This window comes from Argiope bruennichi, chromosome 11 (assembly GCF_947563725.1).
Source record: "Argiope bruennichi chromosome 11, qqArgBrue1.1, whole genome shotgun sequence".
Taxonomy (NCBI): Eukaryota; Metazoa; Arthropoda; class Arachnida; order Araneae; family Araneidae; genus Argiope; species Argiope bruennichi.
Window position 1 is genome coordinate 54733212 of NC_079161.1, and position 26999 is coordinate 54760210.

The 26999-nt window shown below is 23.8% G+C and overlaps 2 protein-coding genes across 3 annotated transcripts in view; one reads left to right on the top strand and one right to left on the bottom strand.

Annotated features, from left to right (window-relative positions):
- Positions 1 to 5991, bottom strand: part of LOC129957220 (exocyst complex component 3-like) — a 29789-nt gene extending 23798 nt beyond the window's left edge. The window contains exons 1-3 of one of the 2 annotated variants that reach the window (XM_056069444.1): positions 5720 to 5991; positions 4029 to 4156; positions 1260 to 1372 (exon numbers count right to left, since the gene is read on the bottom strand). In XM_056069444.1, coding sequence (XP_055925419.1) covers positions 1260 to 1372; positions 4029 to 4156; positions 5720 to 5732 — 254 coding nt within the window. In that variant the 5' untranslated portion in view covers positions 5733 to 5991. Of the gene's footprint in view, positions 1 to 1259; positions 1373 to 4028; positions 4157 to 4651; positions 4803 to 5719 lie in introns of those variants that run through there. The other variant, XM_056069445.1, reaches the window with a different exon arrangement.
- A 222-nt stretch (positions 5992 to 6213) lies between these two features.
- LOC129957146 (vacuolar protein sorting-associated protein 33B-like) lies at positions 6214 to 26472 on the top strand. Its single transcript, XM_056069313.1, has 19 exons — positions 6214 to 6334; positions 7597 to 7677; positions 8961 to 9022; positions 10345 to 10462; positions 12140 to 12280; positions 13927 to 14031; positions 15739 to 15832; positions 17342 to 17419; positions 19017 to 19090; positions 20347 to 20430; positions 20545 to 20635; positions 21505 to 21579; positions 21676 to 21740; positions 22216 to 22317; positions 23189 to 23404; positions 23492 to 23593; positions 23990 to 24077; positions 24968 to 25084; positions 26266 to 26472. Exons 1-19 carry the CDS (start codon positions 6257 to 6259, stop codon positions 26346 to 26348), a joined length of 1854 nt encoding a protein of 617 aa, XP_055925288.1. The 5' UTR covers positions 6214 to 6256; the 3' UTR covers positions 26349 to 26472.
- Positions 26473 to 26999: the final 527 nt, after the last annotated feature.

Sequence of the window (26999 nt, forward strand, 5' to 3'; positions counted from 1 at the left end):
TTTTCATAAAAGCACAGACAATAAATGTTTCAATTACCTGAAGTTAAATAATTGCAGAAAAAATTCTACATACCGAAAAAATAAGAATTATTTTTACAACATTTTGCAGTCAATAATATATTTTATTTCAATTTTGTAATATTTTTTACATTAATCGTAAATTTCCTAAAACCAAAGGTTGAAAATAAGTACCATACATTTTGCAATAATAATATATTTAATTAGATTCATCGCCACAAGAACAGACTAGGCCAGTAGCGCAGAAAGAAAACCAGTAAAAATGTAGGAATTTAAAAATTGCAATAACATTTTTATTTTTGTAAAAATTGTTACAAATTGGAAAAAAAAAAAAAAAAACCCACATTCCTACTTAAGCATCAAAATTGTATGTATTTTATTATCCCAAATTTGAATTCAAATGTACAGTAAAAGTAAATGAGTCAACAATTAAAAATCCAACCGTAACTAAAGGAAAATGCATACTTGAGTACTTGCAATACTCGAAAATGCATTCTAAATTATACAAGATATTTAAATTCAGCTAAACTTATGAACTATAAATGAATAATTCATATTATTTTTCATACGTATTTTAAAAGAATAATTTTTGGGGGAATAAAGGTGGAACACAAATAAAATTTAATTTTTCTTGATCAGAACAACATGAAAAATATTTCAATTTTATAACAAATTCAATATACATGAGACAATTAGTAGAAATTATACAATAAAAGTTTAGAGACTAAGAGTTGCAGAAATTATACATTATTAATTAATAATAACTGGTTTCAGTAATGCACTGCGGAACTAAACTCAAAATACAAACTTCAAAATGTTTGCTATATTTCAATTTTATAACAAATTCAATATACATGAGACAATCAGTAGAAATTATACAATAAAAGTTTAGAGACTGAAAGTTGCAGAAATTAATCATTATTAATTAAGAATAACTGGTTTCAGTAATGCACTGTGGAACTAAACTCAAAATACAAACTTCAAAATGGTTGTTTTGCAAAAATTCTACAGAAAAAATTTCCTAAAATTAATTATTGCTTCAAAAGTAAATTATTGTCAACTGTTTGAGATATATTAAATTTTTTATGATAAACTATATCTAATGAAATAATTTGCAACAGTGAGTCCAAGATTTAGAAAAGTTAGGTTATTTACAGATTATATAAACAGATTTTAATAATATTATTCCAATACTATTCATAATAAATAAGGAAGATAAATTGACATAAAAATATTAATACTCTTTATTGATCTCTTTGATTTCATTTAATGCTGCTTCTAATTGGCATAAACCAGTCTGAACTCCATCTAACTGAGTTTGCATTGCAGTTTTGAGAACACCATCAACAGAAGCCTATAAAATATTTTATAACAATGTATACTAAATTTCCAGTAGTAGTATAAACAAGAAATTTTAAAATTTTACAATATGAATAGAAATTATGGAAGAAAAAAAAACTATGAAGATGCAGAATTAGAATATGAGTGAGTATACAAAATACATAAAAATTTAAGGGAAGACAAAATATTAAAACAATTAACCAGAATTAATTTATATTATTTCATTATATAAATCATTTCATTTACCTAAAGAAAGAAAATTATTTCATTATGTAAATCATTTGATTTATCTAAAGAAAGAAAATTATTTAATCATAACAATTATGTAATAACAGAAACGTTAAAACATATTTTTTGAATATCAACTTATCACTCAATGGCATAATTGTGCATTGAAAATAAAACATTTTAAATTAAAATCATAACTGCACTTTTTATAAACCTTCACATCACAAAAGTTTTAGAATTCAAACTGAATTCAAATTTATAAATATTTAAAATTATGCTTAAAAGGCTAGTAGAAAATTTTAAAAATGATCTCAATTTAATAGGATTTAATTAATTAAATTAATTTCTATTAAATGTGTGAGTATTAACGTACAATAGTTTTATCAAGATTCAAACAACTGTTAAAATATTATTTTATATTTCTATTTAACAAAATCCAATACAAATTAAATATTAAACAATGAAGACCCGACAGAGAAATAAACAAGCATATACTAATTCTGGTTGAGTTTTTACATTATCTGTCTCATTAGTTAAAATATAAATAAATTCTATACCATTCCATAAATTTACTTGTATGATTTGTCAAAGCAAATTAATTATAGTATAAATACACCCATTTATTGCAAAGAACTAACTTTAAAATGTTCACAATCACGAAATAAGAAAGCAGTTAATAACTAATTTCATAATTGTTACTATGAATTATTATTTTAATCACGAGTTTGCCTATATAATAATTAAAGCAAATTCATATTTTAGAATTTTTTTTTTTTTTTCATGAGAACACAGAGTAAATAAAACCTTTTAATATGAAATGCTCTGTCTTAAGAAATGGGATATGAACTCTTTGCTATATTTCACAGTTTTTCAAATTATGCTTTAGAATTCTCACATCTAAATTTTACAAATATAATGGAATATTTCATTTAATTTGAAAATGAGAAATTAAAAGACAATTATTAAAATATTATTTTAACAAATTATGCAAGCCTTGAATTTTATGAAATATGTTTATATGGCAATATTTATTTATATGGCAATATTTATTTATGCATGTCCTCTAAAGACTAAAAAAAACCTAACAGAAGAGTTTTATTCAAATTTTGCATGCAAATGTACCAAGGTATACAGATAAAAACTGGGGAGTTTTATGATAATTCACAAAATGGTTTTTGTTTCATTAATTAAATATTAATTTTCATAGCTCTGTAATCTACATGAATCTTTCTACTTCTTTTCCTGTGTTGATGGAAAAAGACTGCTGACCTTTTCTCTAAACCATTGAGGCAAGGTCTCTGATGGCATGTAAAATTATTTGTCCTTGAGTAGTTTATAAAATGATTTTTACCACCAGTAGAATTTTAGGGACAAATATTTAATGTCCCCCCCATGCCAAAGTGATATGATGCAAAATATATTTCACCTAGTGTTTCAAAGGAAAATATTTATTTTTTAGTCATTGATGCTTTGAAAACTAAACATTACTAATTAATTGAGCTTTCAGATTTATTCTGATGTACTTCTGAATTAAATTAAAAAAGAATAAAGAAAACTAAAAACTTCTAATTTTCAAGGCAATGAAAATTAAAATTCACATATACACACACATTACATTCATATACATTCACATATTTTCACATATACACACAGTATGCTATTTACATTCTGACTTACAATGAGAAAGTTGGATTTCATGAAATGCAATTATTTAATGTCTTGAGAATGCAATTGTTTAATGCCTCTTCCATTATAATTTTAATTTTTATTTGGTGAAATATTTATTGCAATTCCTTATCATTTGCTCTTATTTGACTGATTTGGATATTGGGGAGTTAACCTGAATGATTTTGAATTTTAAATTAATATTTTTATATTAAAATAAATATTATGAAATATTATGTGTATTAAAAAATTTACACATTTAATTGTGCTAATCCCAAACAAAGTGGGATACATTATCTAGTGCTGTAATATAGTTCAAAAGAATTAGTAAAACATGGTTAATACTGGGTATTCTTTATAAATAATAATTTTCCTATCCTAGTAACAGATTAAATTGATCTTGAAATGTTCAACTCCAAACAGCCAGCTTTAAAATTGAGTAAACATTATTTTTTGACATAATTCCACATTCAAAAACATTTGGACCCTGTAATTTTAACAAGATACAAAAAAAAAAAAAAAAAAAAAAAAAAAAAAATGTTGCTTTAGAATACAAAAAAACCAAAAATGTCAGTTTGATTGTTTGAAGAGTTAATAATAAAATTCATTTATTAGTTTGCATTATAATTGATAAGATAAGTAATACAAATATAAATATATATATATATTGAAAGCTTACCAGTTCCTTTCAATGAATAAAAAAATTACGTAAATTAAAGCAACAATAATTAAATATTACGAAGCTTCATAAAAATTTTAGAAGTAAAGGTATTTACCTTCTTACGTAATTCTCTTTGCATGTACTTATCCACTTTTTCAAGTTGGTCTGGTCTTTGTAACATGTTTGCAACATGTTTAGCAGCAGTAGCTGCTGCTTCATTTTCTATTTGATTCATATCAAATGCTGAATAGAAAATAAAATATTTTCATAAAGAAATTGAAATTTCAGAAACATAATAAAATACAGCAATGGCTTCCACTAATATTCAATACTTTCTTAAACAGTCAGCCACTGTTAACCAGTAAAAATGTTGGTAAAAGCTTTCATTATTATTCTAACATAGAAGTTATTAAATATCCTGAATATAAATATCTTTGACATTAAAATCAATTTAAAATTGCATACTTTACAGCACAAGCTCATTGTGTTTAATTTACTTTTGCTGGTAGCAAGCTAATGGAAAAATATGTAATTTTTAATTTGATTACAAACATGATAATTGAATTCAAAAAATTTGGCAACAAATTTAATATAGATAATAAAGATAACTAATGGTTGGGAAAAATTAGTCAACTTTATGATAAAAATATCCTATGTTTTAAGGATAATGAAATGTTTTAAATGCTTATATTAATAATAATAAAATCAATATCTCTTAAAGCAAACATAGTAGCTTACCTGATATTGCTCAATAAGTTGCTAAATTATCTCGAGTTGAAGATAAAAAAAAATTTAATAACAAATATTAACTTTATTAATTTTACAGTTAAACAAAAACATTAAGCTTAGAAAGTAAATCGCTTCTGGAGCACGTGCCGGAGAACACACCTTCATTCCTTCCATTAAGCTTAGAATTATTAAAATCAAATGATATTTTTTTGCCTTCCTTTTTAAAAGAGAAATTTTAAAGAGAAATCTTTAGTAAAATTTTTTTTTTTCTTACAGCAATAATCAGTGGAACTTTAAAATGAAACCTGTAAACTTCAAACTACAGTAATAATGTTTCAATGTTACATTTTATTTAAACACAAACTTTTTTTAAAAATGCATCTTATATATTAATTTATGCCATAATTTACAATCTTGTAAAACTATTTCTAATTACTTTAAAGCATAATGTTCATCCAAAACACTTTATAACACAATAAGAATGATACAGCATACAATATATTATTTTTGAATATATATTATTTATGTAGCACTGCAGGGTTTTTTTAGTTCCAGGCAGTTTTTTTAAATACAAAAATTTCGAATGCATAAAATTTTCTATTTGGTGAATATAAAATTAATAGAACATTCTGCATTCTAAAGTATATAAATTTGAAGGATGGTTTATACTTTTAGATAATATGTAAAATCTAATCAAGAGTAAATGACTTAAAATGCAAAGTCTAGTTCAAAATAGAAATCATGCAAATAGCACTTATGTGCTCGGGTTTTTTTCTTTTCCTTCTTCTTCTTTTTTTGAAAATAATTGCACAAATTGATTTTGGCAGTTAACGCCCACTTTATGATTTCTTTTTATTACACAGAAAACCTCGATATAAAACAGATAAAATTCCTTACATAATAAGAATTTTTTTTAATTGAAATTTCAAAACAGCATCATCTCATTGTTTCATTATATAGACTGCATGTATAATCTAGTTAATGTATACCTATGGGTAATTGCTGAAATTTATATTCAGATTTAAATTATTTATTAATAATTTAGTTTCAGATATTAAATAAAATTGCATATCTTACTTGCTAAACCCATAATCAGCAATAGTTTTGAAAACAAAATTTAATGTTATAAAATATTTATTTTAAATCGAAATTATGTCTTGCAACAGTTCCGAACTCAACATTTCAATCATTCATCTGTATCACACCAGAAAAAAAATGGTTCTTTAAATATAACTATGTGAATATGAATTCCTCTATATAATCAAATAACTTTCGTTAAAATTTCGTTTAATTTCTGTTTATTATTTATTTTTAATTTTAGCAGAAATCGAAAACTATACAAATATATACAAATGAATTTTGTTGCCATATTAATAACCAAATAGTCCTGTATTCGCATTTTAATCACATTAGTAGTAAGAGCAATTTATAAATGGAGATTATTCGGCATAAATTTTTAGTTACATGACTTTCAAATGAATAATTCTTTAATAATGAAATATTTTAATGAAATAATTCTTCACAATTAAATTTTCTTATTTCGTTCTTAACTCCAACTGTCTTGACAACATCAACAAACAGATGTAGTTTCTTTTTTAAAGAGAAAAGAATAAAATGACTTCAAAATTAAATTTGTTGAGTACAATTATAAAGCAAGCTTCAGCCGACAAATTATTTAATCTGTTAAATTCTGTAAGATCATATTCATTGTTTACAAATGAAATTATTCCTATTTACATATTCGAAATGATTAAATAATTATACCGGGTGTATGCTTGTGTTTACAATAATCGTGTTTTATCTATGAAACTATATTTTAAATTAAGAAAAAAAATATCTATGTCTATTTATATATTTTACTTAAAATCCTTTCTTGTTTTTAATACCTAAGTATTTCAGGACTTATTGGTTAATTATTTAATGGTATTTCTTGAGCTTTAAAAATTCTTTCAATTTCTATTTTTTGGAGAATCATATTAGAATATATGTTTTGGAAAGGAAATATATTATTTGTTTTAAAGTTAAATAAATTCTGATTTTAGCTTAAAAATTTTTCATAGATGAATATAATTAATTATTCTTACAACATTGTCTGGTGGTGTTTTAGTTGTGAGATGATAGATTGTAATCTTTTGGTATAATTTTAATTGTGTCAATGAAACATCTGATCTTAAGGAGAAGACATGTTTGATAATGTTTCTTTACAAAATTTTGTAAACATATCTTTTGTTATATATTAAATGTTTTTTTAAATCTCTATTTCTATTACAATTTATTTTACATTAATAACAAAGATAGATAGAGCATTCTAAAATTCATATAATCATATATATATATATATATATATATGTAATGATATTTTAAACTTTAATTTCAGTTTAATTAATTTCCAAGGTTTTATCTTAATTTAGCCCATAGTAACTTCATTCTAAAATATTCTCTTATTTCGTGATCCAATTCCACTTTCCCTACGTAATTAATTCAAGAGAGCTTTGTAAAATTGCTGAATCAACTAAAAGCCTAACTTTCCCACACTCCACGTGAAGAGACAAAATACCGCCGATGAGACAAATTCTTTTTTAAAGCCTCCCTCTGTTTTCCCTGCCGTGACAGTATGTGTAGCAAAAATCCCAATTGAAATCTTAATAATATAATATATTAGCACTGTAAAGAAATATTTTCCCTATCAAAATTTCAGGTTATATAAGGCCAGGAATAAAATGTCCAAGAGCTTTTTCCTCATTCTTTTCTATGCCGTTCTGTGTGCTTATCGCTTGTACATATGCCTGCTTCTTCAAAATGAAATAAAACGACTTTACGAAATCAAAAGTATCTTTACTGTCTTCAAGCTGCATTTGCTTCACATAAAATAATGCTTACATATATATAAATAAATAAATTTAGAAGAAAGCTTTTTTTCAATTGGATTTATCTTCATTAATTTTATTTTTTAGATTGATGGAAATAAAGATTTAGTACTTGATAAAGAATTGATATGTTCTTTGGATTACATAGCCAGTTTTAGCCAGCTAAAGGTAACATAATGCCCATTAAAACTGAATTACAAATTTGACATTTTGAAAGAATATTGAATCACCAGATTCTTGAAATTTGATTGTATGTTATCTTGTGCATTTATTTATTTATGAACATTTATGTTTCAGATTTAATTATTCTTAGTTTGTTAGTTCAGAAGCAAGCTTAGATGCAAGAAATATATATCTTGTGATTAAATTTTAAAAACTGTAGTACCTGTAAGTGATTCAAAAATTTTAATTATAATCATCTGTATTTAAAAAAATAATTGGCAGTTGTTTTTTTTTTTTTTTTTGACAAGTGGCATTTAAAAAAAAATTAAGTGTATTAATTGTGTGTTAGTGTCCTGTTTTCCATCAGGAAAATATATATAAAGAAAACTTTAATGAATTTTTCTTCCTCACCTCCACTCCAAAGAGAGAGAGGGAGAGTGTAAGGTAGAAGTGAGTAAGAGATTGAAGGAAGGAAAAAATATCATTTGTCTATGCACCAAACAGCAGCTGCAAAAATTTCAACTCAACATTTATTGAATTCAAAGACTGCAAATGTAGTTCCTGCTGCTTGTAAGACTGTCACCAAATTGGCTGCTGGTTTACCAAGTACAACATTCTGTGAAGATTGCACATTTTCAAATGGTGCCATGACTTTTTCACCAGTTTCTCACAATGCAGCATAAAGTGGTTGTATTTTGCAAATTTTTTCTGTTTGAGTTAATAGAGGAGTATTATAACTTATTACACAAAGATTTGCTTTATTAATATTAAAAATACTTGTAAGATTATTTAGTCTAAGTTACTGTTTACAGGGGGGAAAAAGTACATGAAATTAAAATATTCATATATTTTGGACAGTTTAATTATATCTTTTTTTCTCCTCTCCTGTGGAATACTATTGTTATTATTCATACTATTTCTTCTTTCTCTCAATATTAATAAAATTTTTGATTTGTTGACATAAAAACTAATATATAATAAATAAATAAAATATAATATATAAAACTAATATATAGATCTAATTTTTTTAATAATTGTCAAATTAGTACATGTATTATCAGGGAAATTATATAAGGGTTTTTACATATGGATTATTTTATACAATTTTTTTAAAAAAAATAAAATGTCATTAGTAGAATACACTTTACATATATTTAGAATTAAAAACTGAAACATTTTTGGTTGTGTATTTGAATTGACTTGGTATTTTTTATAATATTCTATAACGGTTTTGATATGTATTTTTTTTATAAGACTCTAAATAATTTTTTTTTTTTTTTTTTTGGTAGACTTGCAAAGTTGAGAAAGTTTTCAAATTGGAACCTGGGGCTGCTCCTGGTCGCACTGAGAAGTATTTAAATTTTATTTTTGAGACAACTATTATTCCTACTTTCATGTATTCTTCATTCAGAAAAAAGGCTGCTACAACATGAAAAATTTGCCATTTACTGGAGAAGCATTCTGTATTTCTCTAGTTTTATTTTTGCTAATTGGTTTATAAATACGTGTTTCTCTGGGAATAAATGTCAAAATTGAAGTTATGATATTATTTTTTGAAAAAATATACATAATTTGAAGTATTCCAGCCAAAAATAATTTATAAAAGAACAAAATATTCTATTAGACCTCCCTTCTTCCCAGTGAATTATATGTTGAAGTGATTATATGGAGATAATAACTAAAAATTCAAATATCATTATTTTTTAAATTTTTTTTAATGCTATGTGTTATATAAAATACATGCAATCCTATAACTATAACAATACACCTTTATTAAATTTGATTTATAAAAAATATAAATATATGTGCTAGAAAATTGTTGTTGTAAGGGAAAAAAAAATACTGAATTTGCAGATTGCACATTATGGATTTTAAATAGTATGTATATTAAAAATATAAACTCATAAATTGTTTCTAAATCATAATTTTTTATATTTTGATTTTGTTTGTTGTAATATGTATTTACTTTATAAGAATTTGTATGACATTTATAAAATTCTTGACATTTAGCAGATTATTGTGTATGTTATGTAATGCACATAAATAAGTTTCAAATTGAAAGTGACATACGAGTTTTTCAGTGAATATATTAGAGATGTACAGAGACTGTTAATATATATATATATATATATATATTTTCATTGTATAAATCTATTTTTAATAAACTTTTTGCATTTTTAATGTTTTATTGGGTTACTCTTAATCTTGTATATCATTTCCCATTTAATACCTCATTTAATCAACCTCAATACTTCCTCAACCTCATGATAATAAAATTAAAAAAAAAATTTATTATCTCTCTTCTTGTACAGCTTTTGATTTCCTATTAATAATTTTAGATCTACTATTATTCATTACATTTTTCAGTAGTTTACCTATGCATCGATATGTATGTGAAGCAATTATTAATTTAATAAGGTCTCTAATTTTATCAGGTATAATCTGTGTATTAAATTACTAAAAATTACAAAATAGCTTTATTTTTTTACTTTAATTACTTTTTAATTTGAGTAAACTTTAAATTATAAAATGTTAAAGTCTAAATAAATAATTGCTTAAGAAATAAAGAAATGAACTGTTAAATCAAATTATTGCTATTATTATAATTCATTAAAAATAAAAACATTGCAAACAACTTCTTAGTTAAAAAAGGTATTTATTTTCTTTCCATAGATGTGTATATCTCATAAAGCCTACAATACAAAATACTAAAATCATTGCTGACCATATCAGTGCAAGCAGAAGTATAGATAGTAATAAAAGATTTTGGATAATTAATGTACCAAGGAAGGTAAAAGATATTTTTTTCTGCTTCTGTAAGTTTATTTGTAGTTAAGAAATATGTATGTTTTCATCATAAAATTCCCATGTTCAGAATGGCTGAATTAATTTTATTTATTACTTAATAATTTTATTTTGTTTCATCTTTGTTGAGTCATTAATAATTAAAATAAAATTTTAAATATTCATAATATTTTACTATTAAATTTTCATGTTTACCATATTTGTTGAAAAATTTAAAAAAATTATATTTTTGTTAATATAATATTTTAGTGATTTGCCTTTCAAAAAAAATATACTATTTTGCTTGCAAAGTCCTGTATAATTTTTTAATGAATAAAATTTTATTATTTTATAAGATTTTTTTATGAATTAAAATTTTTAATTTTTATGATTAAGACATTAATTAAACTATTTTTGTGCAAAATATATTTCATTTTCTGAATTAGTTATCTATTTTTAATATTTTAACATTACATTTTGTTAGATATATGCAGATAATTTTTATTTCATGCCTTCGTATTTCTAATATTGCAATGCAATAAAGACTTACTATACATTAACTCTCTACAATGCAAATTCCTTTATTGGTAAAAAAATTAATTAATAAGCCATAATCACATAAACAATTGAAATTAATGATTAATTTCTGATTAATAATTAATACTAGTTACTTTTTTAATGTTTGTAAATAGTGATTTTTTTGTACATTATTGTACATTAATATGTAAACATATAACAAACAAATGGTGAATGTACATAATAGAACAAGCAAATATAATATCAATGCATGTGATGGCATTTCTTTTATTAAAATCATATTATTCTGGTGATCTCAATTGGCTGTACTGAAAGTGAGAGACTTCTCTGGATGCATTTTATAATTAAGAATACTTTTAATTTAACATTTTGTAAAGTATTATTTTGATCATTATTAAGTTTTAAGTCTTTTTTATTATTTATTGATATCATTAATGGTTATGTTATATTTAATCATACACTTGAAACATAAAACTCAATAAATTAGATTTTGATTAGAATACATTCAATAAAATTTTATATATATGACTGCATATCAAGTACTTAGGTTACTTTTTTTAATTACAAGACTTAAATTTTTGATTGCATTAATAGTGAAGGTAATGAATGACTCACTTCTTTTCATGTTTCAGATATTTTATTTCAGTGTTTTGGCTTTCAATTTATTTTGAAGTGATTTGCTGAATATGATAAATGATTATAAGATTTTGGACAGTCAACTCCATTGTTACATATGTCTATGCAGATACAAAATTGGCTTATTAATTCAAAACCATAAAAAGAATCAATGTTGATAAAAGTAAAAAAAAAAAAAAATCTATTAAATAAAATTTGTTAATCTATTAAATCTATTAATCTATTAATAAATCTATTAAATAAAATATATCTAAAAATATATCTATAAAATATATCTATAAATCTATTAAAAGCTATCAGTAAATAAATAATTTATAATTTTTCTGAATCAACTGAATTTTTCCTCCCATGATTAATAATTGATTAATTTAAGCATGTTTTTTGAATCTTTTTTAGAAATTTTATTTTTACAAATAAAAATATATATATATGCAAGCATTGATTATTAAGAGTAAATGAAAAAAAAAATTAACGTAAGTTAGTTTTAATGGTAACTTTTTATGATTTATAGCTTTTTGCTTGTGAAACAGTGCTCGAAAGAGAAGGAGTCTATGGTCATGTTAAGCAGATGGAACTACCTTTGGGTTTCTTGTGCCTTGACAGAGATTTATTTTCTCTTGAGTTACCAGATTTCTTTAATTCTTTCTATATAGTAAGTTTATACAAAATTCCCAATTTTATTTCTAAATTAAACACTGAATTAACACACAATTTTTGATTAAGCAATTTTAGTTACCATTACTTTTCACTTTATTCTTGTATTTATTATTATTTTTTATTTTTGAGGTTCAATATTTTGAATGTTATCTTTCCTAATTTTTTTTTTTTTGAAAATTTACTTGTAACTAGTATATTTATTTTTTTATAAATGAGATGTCCACATATCTCTTTAAGCTTTTATAAGTAATACATGTTTAAAAATTGCAAAATATTATATGAAATTAGCCATCAGGTCATATATTTATACTATTGACAAATCCATCTATGACAAGGTTTCTGAAACTGTGAGTTATAATCCTAGTGAGATCATGAAAAAGCACTTATTTGAAGGTTCATATTTCAAATTTGTTGTCAGTGTGGATTAAAATAATTAAGAAAATCAGTTGATATGTAAAATTTGATATTACAATTTGTTATAAACCTATTTTTGATTAAAAATTCTTTTAATTACCATTAATTTACACTTCATTCTTGTTTTTTTTTTTTTTTTTTTTTTTTTTTTCATTTTTGAGGTTTAATATTTTGAATATTATCTTAAATTGAAAAAATTTGAGAGGTAGTCATTGATGAAGATAAACTTACATTAATTATCATTATGGAGCAAACAGTGTCTGAATAAAAAATTGAAAGCATCATGTAGTTGTGTTGGAACATCAATATAATTTATAATCTCTATGATGAGGTGGCTTGTTTCATGAAGAGAGCAATTGATAAGAGTATCATAATTCTTAATATTCTGCTGCAAAGATATTAATTTCTCTCTTAAAACAGGCATTATTAATTGATATTTATATTTCATGATTAGAATAATTCAATTCTTGAATTATCATAGTAAAGAATTTTGTTATAGTTGAACTGCTTTATTCATTTTCATGTGTGGTTTTTATCCCTTCTGTCTTTTCTTTTAGGAAATTAATATAAGAAATGTCCAATTGTAAGCAATCATAATATAAAGAAATATATCTGAATTATTTGATACAATTTTTTTGTCTGTTGTGTTTAAATTTTAGAATTATCTTCAATCAGTTGTTTATAGTATGTGAAAAAGAGAAACATATATATAAAATGAAATGATCAACTATAAAGTTGACCAAATACAAAGAATTCTTAATCTGAAATTAATTGTATAAAAAGTTGGATTAATAAATAAAGCATATTTATTACTAGTTTCTCAAATGAGTTACTATTATCTGATGTCATAGTTTGAATTTTCAAACTGTTCTATCACAAATCTTTAGCGTGATTTCATTAAATATCTAAAGTGTATGTATGTCTTTTGCAAGTTAAAAGTGTCAGAATAAATGTTCTTCTGGTAATATTGTATGGAAGATTGTAGAAGAGGTGCCAGACTAAATGTCTTATCTGATCATAATGCAAAATTAGGTGCCTGCCTTCAAATTGTCCTCAAGTAACTTCAAAATGGTGTATAAATCTGATTAAGCAAAGTTTACTCAGTTATAATTATGATTCTGTACTTGTAGTAATAGTTTAATGATTTTTTTATGTAACAAATTGTTGATATAAAAAGATCTGAATTTATATAATCATTTGACTAGAATTTTTCTCCATAATTTTTAGAAAGGAGATCTCACCTATGTACATACTGCTGCAATGGCCTTAGTTCAGTTATGTAAGATTTGTGGACCATTACCGAAAATATTTGGTCAGGGAAAATGTGCAAAGGTAATATTTTAGAAATTAATAGATTAATGTATTAATTTATAAGTATTAATTTTAATGTATCAATTACTTTATCTGAATTATTTGTGTATTGGTATGCTGTTTGATATCTTTTCCCTTGTTTTTGTTTTTAATTAATCTATACAAATACATTGAAGATATGACACTCGATAATGAATTTGATTTAAACATTTTATGCCACAGCCAATGGACCTTTTGAGCCTCCCCCCACCCCACCCTTTAATAAGCTGATAAATATTTTTTTCATATTTCAGCACAATTTTGATTTAAACAACATACTAATGATTTACTTTAAGTTAATTTTTTTACTTAATAACATTGTTAAAATGTCAGTGTCTTTATTTGTTTATTAGAACTAATTATTAAACAGCACCCATATTCATATATGTTGTTATTTAAGAGATATTCGTTAATTATGTTAACAAAATAAATATAATTATGCACACAGGAAACTGATTAGTAATACTTGACAAAATATTTATATTATCCTACTATCTCATAATTGATACAATTTTTATTTATTTTCAAATTGATTTATTTGGCAATGGTCTGATAATATTCTTTTAATCCACCTGTTTATGGTCTCTATCAACCAATGACCCTAAGAAGGCGTCTAGTTGGAAATCGACTATTGATGACATTTTAAATTTATTGTTCTCTAAATGAAATGAATTAATTAAATGTGAAATTTATTTCAATTTCGGAATTATTTAATCAATTCATTTTGTTTGATAAGTTTAATTGCTAATGGCCTCTGATGCTCGTGATTTGCCAGGAATATTAATTATTTTTAATTTCAGTTAAATCCTTTAGATATAATTTCCTGTCCATGATTCTTTTAAATTAACTGACCTTTAAAATATATTATTTCAATAGTTTTTCATATGTTCTGTTCATTAGATACATGAATTTTCTTAAGATCAGTCTCATGACATCATAGCAATATTATAAACTCAATTGCCTGATTCATCTCTTTTCTAACTTTTGTACAGGAAATTCTTTTTTTTATCCATCTTGTAAACTATACAGATATTAAACAAAATCCCACTTTATTAGCTTTAATATTGGAAGAATATACTGTGATAAAATATTGGATGAAACAATGAAATTATTTGAATTTAAATCAGCAGCTTTAATATGTTGTTGGAAATTATGCGAAGAATAAAAATAAATAAATTGCTAAAAATTAGGAACAATTTTTATGATTGTTAAATTGATCACATTAAAAGGAAAATTTTTTGGAAATTTTGAAATGGTATGCAATAATATTTTTGGAAGTTAGTTGGAAAACTTCAGCATTCAGCTTTATTTTTAATTAATTAAAATTTCAAAAAATTTCTTCCAAGATGCACATTTCCAACCTATGTAAAATTTGGTAGCTGTATATCAATTGGTCTGTCCTGTAGAATGCCAACATGCACACAGTTATCTTTCTTATTAAAAGAGATGTGATATATATATATAATATTATTGGAAATGAAATAAAATTAAAAATGAATACAGAAATGATCGAATTTCTATTCTGTTAATATATATCCTTAAAACCTGATATTAATTATTTTTTATGGAAATAATTCAATTTTTGTTTTTATTGTTTAGATTATGGTAAAAATAAATTTGAAAAAATGCTGAGCCTGCTTTCTTTTTTTCTCTGTAACTAACCTTTTAAATTAATTTTATATCTCTTAGATGGTGATTGATTTGATGAATCTCATAATGAAAGAAACAACTTTTGACTCTAGTGGATCAGATAAATTATCTCATCTAGTTATTTTAGACCGAGGTAAGAGTTTTTTGTTTGTTTGTGTAAAATCAATTCTTTGGGATGATATCTTTTTTTTCACCCTTTATTGACATATTAATAGAATGGAATAAAATCTTTATCTTGTTGTTTATCATTATCTTTATTGCTTATTTGTTATTATTTACTTATGGATATGCTTTTCTGGAACACAACTCTATTAATATACAGAGCATATTATGTTATATTATTGCTAGTTGAGTTTGTTTTTCCTCAACTTTCATTATTTCGTGTTTTCATATGAAAGTTTTATATGTTCTCCATTTTTCTCTCTCTCTCACAGAAATATTTTTTGAGGAAATGAGTGAATTATTTTTTGTGGAAAGTTATCACATTCTTTGTTTGTCCTTTAAAAGTAAAAAGTATTTAATTACCTAAAAGCAAATACAAAGTACTTTACACTCTGCATTCACTCAGTGGAAATAATATAAAAACTTTTTCTGAAACAAATAACTTTCATCAGATTAAAAAAAAAATGCATTACATTTTGAGTTCTATTCATTTCTTTGTGATAGAATTCTATATAATTGTTTATAATATATATATATATCCATTGAAATTTCCTTACAATTTATTTTTGTGTGTGAAACTGATATTTCATTTATAGTCAGATTTAACAATATTTTTGAAAATTAATATTAATCCAACATTGTGATGCCATCTTTTTATTTATGCATTTAAAATTGCAAATTATTGCAATTTTAATTATATGAATTCTGTATTTGAAAGGTTGTGCAAAAAATTATTGTAAGCGCATCCTCATAAATTGTTGATATGAGCTATCTTTATAATTATTTTTTGGCTAAGAACTTCTTATACTTTTATATGATTAAGTTTCCATCATTTTTTATGTATTATATCTCTTCAAATCTGAATAGAACCATCTCTCTGTGCTTTCATAATGAAATTTTATTTTGTTCAAACATGTTTATTACATGAATTCATTGTGTTACAAAATCTTTATTATAAACATTATTCCAGCAGGAATTTAATGTCATCAACAAAGTTATGTAAAGAAAAAAAAATTATATTTGCCGATTAATTAAATTTTTAAAAATTTGCTTTGGTCTTTAATAATATCAATAAATTATGAAGAAGAATTGAAGCATTCTTTCTCTTCTTGCTAACTTTTCATAAGGTGTCTATTTCTTTGTATTTTTTTAACTAATGTTTATTTAGCAGTCAAATAAATTCAGTTTTGATGGATTTAATGTGCAAGGTATCCTAATTTTGTATCTGTAAAGACTGCGAGTTTTATAAATTAAAGCAATAAAGTAAATGCTTCATTAAATCTGGGTTTCTTAAACAAAAAAAAAGGGGGGGGATGCTTTAAATATTTTATTACTACATTTTTGATTTAAATTTATTTTACTGTATTTGTTAGTATCATATATGGCGAAAATTTCTTTTTTTGCATTTTAATTTTTATTTTAAATATAATATTTTATTTTAAATTGAATCATATATAGATGTTTTTATTTTATTTTATAGATATAGATTATGTCTCTGTACTTTTATCTCAACTTACCTATGAAGGAATGCTGGACGAATTTTTTGGAATTAATAGTGGTAAGTATATATTTTCAGGAAAGCAAATTTCAAACAATAATTCAAATGTTGAGATTTAATTATGTTACTGTTCAAATATATCTTCATAATTGCCTTTTGAACAAATATAGCTCTTGAATATATTAATGTTTATAAATTAACTCTTTTATGCTTTTATTCCCCATTTAGTTTGTATCTTTTTATACATGTATTGTAAAGTTGTATTGAGTCCTTTTCCCCTCTTTGCATTAACCGACATTTTTCATCTTAACTCCATTCAAGGTCAATTTCTGTTAGTTGTTTTAATGTGTAAAGAAGTTTTTTATTAATAAAATTTGATTTTTTGGATAACTTCAAAAAGAATATTACCAGTATACAGTATAATGTATGTCTTGTTTATAAGCAGTGCAGAAGATGCTTCATTAAAATTTTTACTATAAATAGAGAATTTAAACTTATTTGTAGTTAGTAGCACCTTTAAAGAAAATTAAAAAAAATATATATATTTTATCATATTAACAACTATTTTAGATACCTTAAAATCTGTTAACTTAAGTGCTATATTTTGTACTATAAATCTTAAAAAAATTTTGCATTCACTTAAAAATATTTGATTTAGTAAGGAATTCAAAATAATGATATAATTTTAAATGTAGAACAAAAAATTATTATTTTAAAATATGAAGCAAGTACATATTCTTTCAAGTAAATATATAATTTTCTGAAACAAAGCTAGAAAAACATAATACTAAGGAAAAAAAAATGTATTGTGAATGTAAGAATTGATTTAGTTATTGAATTATCTAAATATACAATTCCTTTTGTCCGGATAATATTATAATGTAATTTGACTTTTCATACATTTAATGACGTTTTCTTAACTTTTATGATTGTATCACATTATTACTGCATGTTAAATATGCCCAAAATAAAATTTAGATATTATATTTTATGCTTCATATGAATTAATTTTACAATTTTCCATCTAAAAGTTTGATGTTTTTGTTAATATCTTCTGTATTTATTTTATTTCAATATTTCTAAATGTATATTGAAACTCCCATTTGTACTGTTATAAATTAATATTATGTTTTTTATGGTTTATGAACAGTTACAGCTGAATTTGCTAATACTTTTTGGAAATTTTCGTGTTTAGAGTTGCATTTTAATAGAATCACAGATTAATTAATTTAAAGAATGACCAAATGCAAATACTCTTAAATTTTTTTGTATCAAAAATCAATGTTAGAAACTTAATTCAAATGATTAATATTTCTGAAATTTATATTTGCTATGTTAAGAGTAGTAGTTTTAATTAAGTTTTTACATGCTGCTCAAATTCTATATGTGAGATTAAAGTAGGCAGTATGCATTATATTATAGATACTTTAAAATATATGTTAAAGCATTTTTACTTTTAAAATTCTTTTCATTTTGTTTCTTTTATCTTCCCTTTCCTCAAAGTGGTTTCTTGTTTTTTTTAGTAATTCACTTAATCCATTAATAATTTATTTATAGACATTATAGACAATCAGTACTTCTGGATCTAAAAGAGTGTCAGAATTTCATTTACATAGTTAAATCAAAAGCTATAAAGTATTTTTGGCTGTTATTATAGGTCGCATAATATTTCCAAAGGAAGTGACTGCAAAAGAGGAATCAATAAAAGTTGTACTGAATAGCAGTGATGTCGTAAGTTGCAATTATCTTTTTTTTAAACATTAATTTATTTGTATATAATTATATAATGTAGCTTGGTAATATTAATGAATCTGCTTATAGATATATCTTGAATAAGTTTATGTATATTCTTGCTACTTTATTGCCATCATTATTCTTATTTTATTTTCATTGTAATTTTTTACATATGCACAGTATTTCTTAAATATGTTGAAAATTTTTCTTCATAGTATTCATAATTTAAAGTGGAACAATGTGGTTCAAGTATAGTAAATATCTATAACACTGAAAAGAATTTTTGATTATCATTCTTATAGAAAAAGAGCTAAAATTGCTAGCCACTTACTCTATTCAATATTTCTTGTCTCACACTGTGGTTAAATATTCTATATACAGCAATATTTTTGAATAATTTTGGGAAGATGTGTAAAATTCTTTGTTGTACTACTTGGTCATGACAGACCTAAGTTTTTTTGGAGAGGAATTTCACTTTTTTGTATTCTTCAAATATATAATTTTTTTTAAGGATTCTTAATTTGATATCAAATGATTTCTTGTTTTCTTATTTGTTAGAGAATGTTTTGAAATACTTTAATATTCAATGAAGAACCATTATAATTTCCATAATTTTTTCTTCACTAGTATTGAGAATGGTGTATTTTATTAAGTATTTCTTTAAAAAAATTTTTCACATATATATTTTAACAAATAAAGATGAAGTATATAAGTATATATTGTTTTAAAATATTTTTAATGACTAAAAAAAAACTGTAAAAGTTAATTTTTTATAGATTTTATTTAATTTTTTTTCTGACAGTATTATTTGTTTATTTAATGCAATTAGCAAAACAATATAATTAGTCTTCCAGACCCAGCCACTAATAGGATTATGCCAAATTTTATTTTTTATGAAAATTCATGCCCCTTAGATGTGTCGTATCTGATGAATTGTCTTCACCGTCTTCCATTTTTAAAAGATCTTGCAAAGAGCCTCATTTTCTTGAACTAACTTGCTATGTTAATTGAGCAAGTATATATAAAATAATACTGTGATAAATTTTAGTTCATTAAAATTAGTTGAAAGGACTCTTAATATGATGGACAAACAATTTATCACTAAGGGTAACAACTGTTAGCATTTAATAATTATAAAAACTGAATATTGATTGAAAGATTTATATTATTTTTTGTGCTTTTTTGTGTTGAAGATTTCGATTTTCTTATTATGTATATGTATATGTATTTTCTTATTATGTATAGTATTTCAGGTGTTCAGTGAAATAAGAAATAACTACTTTGCTAGTGTATTTAGCTTGTTGCGAGACAAAGCAAAAGAACTTCAAGCTAAAAGTGTAAGAAATCTTCCATTTTTTTTCCAAAATTATTTTGAAATCAAGATTTATTTAATTTCAAAGTTTGCATTTTTGTCCTCACATTCTTCTAACTCCAATGCTAATCTAATTTAGGAAACCTCATCAATGTCTCTTGGTGATATAAAAAAGTTTGTTACCCAAGAAATGAAAAATATTCGACAACAGCACACTTCTCTTTCCTTGCGTATGTATTTTATTTCACTTGTTATAGTATTAACTTTTGGGATTCAATAGCTGATTGGTTATTGAATATAATTTGGCTATTGACTATGTTGACTACTTCTACCATTTGTCAGCTTATTGCAGAATTACAATGCATGTTTTTGATAATTTGTTTAATTCATTCCTAAATAAATCAATGCATAATAAACCAAAATAATTAATTATATGATTTCCTATGATCTTTATTTGTATGTATTGGAAATAATGTATGGAAATAATACATTTTGCTTTATTTTCATTATTAGCACACTTTTTAATACTTGAGTCCTTTTAATTTTTGCATTTTAATAAATAATTTAGACAAACTATCAAAAATTCAGACACCTAAAATCATTTATATAGCCTATCAAAGATGATGAGTGCAATTTTCAAATTCTGAATTAAGAAATTCATTCACAAATATGTGAAAATTCTCACTTTCCACTTCATGTTTCCTTACATTTTGAAAATTTATTCCTGCATCTGCTAGCCATTGGCTGATGTAGTATGAAAATTTAGAGAGGAAATATTTGCATACATGCCACTCTCAACTTCTCACTGTATTTCAAAATTAATATAGAAATTAGCTCCTTGTGTTATTTCAATTAAATAAAATATATGATCCTGTATCTACTTTTGTCTTACTTATTTCTATCCTATGTTTTTTCTGTGTAAATCTTGCATGAAATGATTTGTATTTGTGTAGTTTTACTTTCTATGAAATGTTAATTATAAACAAATATTTGTTATTTAGATGTTAAAATCTTTTCTAAAAATGTTCTATTAAGTTGACATTCTGCACTGTATAAAGATTTATTGTTTATTAATTTTCTGTTTTTGTTTTTTAAAAAGACATTGGAGCTTGTGAAGTTATTTTAAATACAAAAAGTGAAGAAAATTTTCAAGAACGCTTAAGAATAGAGCGTGGTAAGTATATTTGTTTGAATACTTTATTCTGAATATTTTCTTTCATTTTTTTTACTTTTAAGACTAAATAGTACACACTTGTATTATTCCTTTTAGATATTTTAGAAGGTCAAAATTTAAGAGAATGTCTTACCTATACTGAAGATGTTATCAATAGACAAGTGAGAATTCCTGCTTTTATGCACTTACTGTTTTTTTTGTGAGTCTTGTAAATATATTTAGAAATATTTTTATTCATAAATTAATTTTTTCAATTCATTATATCTAATTTTCATTTTTATAGTCTTATCTATTTAAACTTTTTAAACCTAGCTATTATTTGAACTTATGAAAATTATTCATAAATAATTATAGAATTTTTGAAAATTATGTAATTGTTACTAAAGTCAAATTTTTATTTATTTAAAATATTTTAAAATGCTAACTTATGTAAAATCCACTTTGCCCTTTGATATAATGGTTTGTAAAGCAGGTCTTGAGCGATTATAAATAATTAATATATATATGTAATTTAATTTAATTTTCATGCAATTAACACAATAATGTTAACTAATTTCATCTCCTTTTTAATATCAGAGTTAAATTATTGTTATTATTAAATTATTATTAGGTTAAATTATTTATTGATTATTGTAGGATAGCTACTCCAGTGCCTTAAGATTGATGTGTCTTCTTTCTATTTCACAAGATGGCTTATTATCTGCTGATTATGAATCACTAGCAATTCAGTTTCGTCAGGTAGGCTTTAAGTTCAGCAATCTGTTTCAATTTTGTTACTTTTAATAAAATAAAAAAGAAATCGAGACTTTCTAAAAGTATCTATATGTTCTTCTGTTTGTATATCTAATGTACGAATACTTTTTTTTTTCTTGTGAGATATGTTTCCATAAAATTTATTTTGAATTTTTATGTATTCTGATGATTTATTTGTTTTAAATCTGAATTAAAATGCCTAATTTTTTTTTAAAAATCCAGTTTTTAAAAATTTATTTCTTATGTAGCATAATATGTCCAATTATGGCTTAATCTTGATTTTAATTTAATAGAGAAATTTTTTATAATATTCTGGCTGAAAACAGAATTTTCAATTATGTTGTTTATAAAAGAGAATATTTCAAAATAAATATGAATATATTTTTTTATTTAAAAAATGAAGTATTTGATTTCATTTAAGCAAGAATATCAGAAAATGAAATATCAAAGGAAAAATCTTCATATGTATTTTGAGGTATTCCTGAATTTTTTGAGTAGTATATTTAACTTCCAAATTTGATGAGATACCACTGGAACTTTAATTAGATTTTTTGTAGATTAAGGCCTATTAATTAATAAAAAGAATATAATCTTGCTGGCTGTCACATTTGCATGTAAATAAACAATTAAGTAACTCTTAGTATGAAAAGAAAAATATTTATTACATTAAAAAAATTGGAAAAAGAATATTATCAAAAGTTAGATTTGCTTCAGTATTAGAAATTTTTGTTATATTTGATTGTGTATTTATTTTGTTAACATTTAAATCTAAAGAAGAATTATTTGATTTAAGTTTCTCTATTTTATTTTTTGCCTATTTTCTTTCACACATCTTTGATACTATTTCATTATGCAGAGTTATGGCTGTAAATATGTATCAACTCTATACAAGTTGAAGAAACTTGGCCTGCTGTTAGACCAAGCACCACTACTGCCACCCAGCAGTGTAAGATCTAGCAAAATAACAGAAGTAGCCACTAACAAAGCTACTAAAATTGCTGAGAAAGTTGCCACTGCTGTTGCATTTCCCAAATATAGCTCATTTAGAGCAATTTCTAAGAAATTTAATTTGGTGAGTTTGTGAATATGAAGTGAAGAAATTTTAATGATATATGTTTTTGTCGTATTTATTAAAATAATTTCAAAAAAATTTTTTTAGATACCTTCAGAAGAACAGAGCATTGATCTGAAAAATCCAACTGATATGAGTTATGTCTTTGGTGGAACATATGTGCCATTAGTTGGAAAAATAACAGAACAAGTGAGCACTTATAAAATATTGTAATAACTACTAAGAAAAATTGAACCCTATGAGCCTGAACTTGCTATAAATAATTGTATTCATTAAAGCCTCAACTTGTATGTTTTTTTGGATCCAAAGATAAGATGTAAAGATTAAGGATAATTCACGACCCTTTGGAAAGGATGATTCAATCCTGTTTTCATGCATGACTAGTTACCTCAGGTTTTGAGGCACTGGAATTCTAGCTGAGTTCAGTGTTTTACTTAATTAATTCTAAACACTAGCATATATCTGTAAGGTCTTAATTTTTATTGATAAGGGTTATTACAATGTATAAAAGTGTAACTGAAGCATTTTTTTATTTGTTGAAATAAGGCAATTAAAGTAAATAAAATTTTTCATTTTTATTTTCAGATTGTTGTTCATGGCACACTAAAGAATCTCGAAGAAAATATGAAGCTTTTACCAGGTTCCACTTTAATAAATTATAAGGCAGACAAAGGTAGAGATTTGTGTTATTTCAAAATTTTGTTCTTTAATTTCTTATTTATGTATTAATGATAGTTTAATAGTTTCTTAATGACTATTTCATTTGATCTTTTTGGTGATATTTTTATGTATATAAGTCTCATTATAAAAGTTCATTCATAATGCATTTGTAATGGTATACATTTGGTGCAGTATGTATGCTACAAATGGTTATAAAATTTTTTAACAAAATATGTTAATTTTTTTTTCATATTTGTTGAATAAGATTGTTTAATAATTTTACATGTGTATTTTGAAACAATATTAGAAATATGCTTTCATATTTCGTAATACGAGCTTATCCACAGATGTCTTCATATGCACCAATTTCCTTTTATTCATTCATTCAGGAATTGGCTTCACTTTGGTGATATAAACATCTATGCATGTTTTTTGTCTTCATATGCACCAATTTCCTTTTATTCATTCATTCAGGAATTGGCTTCACTTTGGTGATATAAACATCTATGCATGTTTTTAAATATTTAAAATTGTTTTTCTCTATGATATATGTGGTATTTTAAATCTCTACAATTAAATTAAAACAATGCACAGGATTGGAAATGATTTTTTTTCCCAACTTGATGCTTCCAAGTAGAGTCATAAATGTTTTCTGACATGACCTGTGAACTGATAATTAATCATTATAATATATTGTAAATAGTTAGAAATGTATAACAAACTGCCAAATTGCCTTAATGATAATAACTACAAAAAAAATGAATATGAGTTAAAGTTGGTATCAATAGATTTCAATCATGAATGAATAAAATATTAATTCAAATCTTTTCTAAATGTATTTGTAGTTTCAGTTCATGAATACATAAAATAAATTAAGTTCTAATGTTGTTTTTATATTTTCAGATACTGGATATGTCATTCCTACTAAAGACATTGCTTCGAAAACTGTTTTTGTTTATGTTTTGGGTGGTATTACTTTTGCTGAAGTGGCAGCATTAAGACTGTTAGGACAGTTGCATGGTAATTTACTTTTTGTCAAACACTATATATAATCGTAGTAATGAAATCACTTTAAATTCCTCATTTGTTTTTGTTAAGAATAGCATTGTATAAATTTAGATACGAATTTGTAATTAAAAGGTATACATGCATGTTAGCTGCATATATTCTATGCATGTAAATTGTTAATGATTAAAGTGTTCACCATTAGATTATGTGTCAAAATTACTTATTTCATATCCAAGAGTATGCTGTTCCAATAAATTAATTAATTTTATTATTATCAAAGTAATATTAGACTTAATTGATATGGATCATGGTAAAATTTTTACTTAGTAAATTTAATCATATATGCTTTAAAACTTCGAGATGTGCTAGTAACAATTTCCTATACTGATTCACATTAGATTTCTACTAACTGAATGTCAAACAGCTAAATTTCTGATTGGCATTTTCAAAATCGATATTTTTGTGGAATTTGTGTAGCTGAATGTAGTGATCTAATCCTAAAGTTATTTGAATATCAATGCCTAGTTTTATTATGAGAATTTAAACAGAGTGGGAAGTTAAATCACAGCATGTAAAAAAGCAAATTAATTTAATGATTAGAGTTATTTAATAAATTTACTGAAACTTTTAAAGTCAAGATGGTTTTCTTTAGTTTTTATTAATTAGTATCGATGAATTTGAGGGAAGCATGGCTTATAAAATGTTTTATTATTCTAAATGGGATCACAACCCATAGCTTGTTTCAAGTACAGTACATATGGATAAAAATAGACCTTAAAAATGCAAAGCACATAAGAGATGGTAACTGTATCATTGAACAAACCATGAGAAATTAGAGATGGATTATAATACACACTGCCGAATTTGAAAGAATTCAAAATTCTTTTAATCATAGAAAAATGAAGCATTGCTTCAAAAAACATAAAAACTTTAATTATATTGCATGGAAGTCAAAGAATAAAAGTAATATGAATAATTACCTTATGAAAATAAGGTTAGTTACCAAAAGGTAATAGAGATTGATATTTCATAAAATGTTTTGACAGATACACTATTTAACTATCATTATACTGAAATAATGATTTATATAAGTAAAAAATCTAATTTGTGAATCAATAATTTATTTTTTTATTATTAGTTATTAAAAATGATTATGGAAATATTTATACATATGTAAATTTTTTTAAAAATAGGTTGCAAAATTCTGATTGGCACCACATCATTCATCAGTGGCAATTCTCTGCTGAAATCACTCTCACCAGTCGATGAAAGTTGAAAATACTTATTGCAGTATTTTATTTACATTCCAGTGTATAGCTTTGATTGAGATATTTTGAATCATCTGTTATTTTATTATATGTACAAAGTATATGAAATAAATTTTATATTATTTAAAGATATTTCATAGGATTTTTATTTTCTGTTTAATTTATAACAGATGTAAAATGTAACAGATGTTCTCATCTGTTTCCTCCCCCAACCTCAAAAAAAGAAACATTTTATAATTCCTTAAGATCACATTTAGCAATGATTTATAAAAATGTCTTTGGTCTTGGATTGATTTAAGGAAAGAAATTAATTTATCTTACTAGGTAAAATAAATTTGTCAATCTGATCAATTAATAATTAATTTACAAAGTAAGACACTTCTTAATAGCTTTTGACAAGAAATTGATTTTTTTTTATTTCATTGCATAATTTGATAGAAATTTATAACAAGCATCATTCCATCATTAAAGGCTGACATATTACTATCTTAAAGTAATCATTTATTTGATTTTTTAAACTTTATTATGTGATTAGAGTATAAATCAAAACTTTTTATGGTTTTTAAAGTTATTAAGAGGCAGTAGCTCTAATCAAAGGCATTAAAATAACTGTCCATGGATATTTAAAAATTTATAATCTTAAAACTATGAGTTAGGAA

What these genes read in the sequence shown, in the direction of transcription:
- LOC129957146 (XM_056069313.1), top strand. Translation starts at nt 6,257, where the DNA reads ATGACTTCAAAATTAAATTTGTTGAGTACAATTATAAAGCAAGCTTCA. An exon ending in TAATTAATGTACCAAGGAAG is followed by an intron (nt 10,463 to 12,139) that starts GTAAAAGATATT and finishes TATGATTTATAG; the next exon opens with CTTTTTGCTTGTGAAACAGT. An exon ending in TTGGAAAAATAACAGAACAA is followed by an intron (nt 23,594 to 23,989) that starts GTGAGCACTTAT and finishes TTTTATTTTCAG; the next exon opens with ATTGTTGTTCATGGCACACT.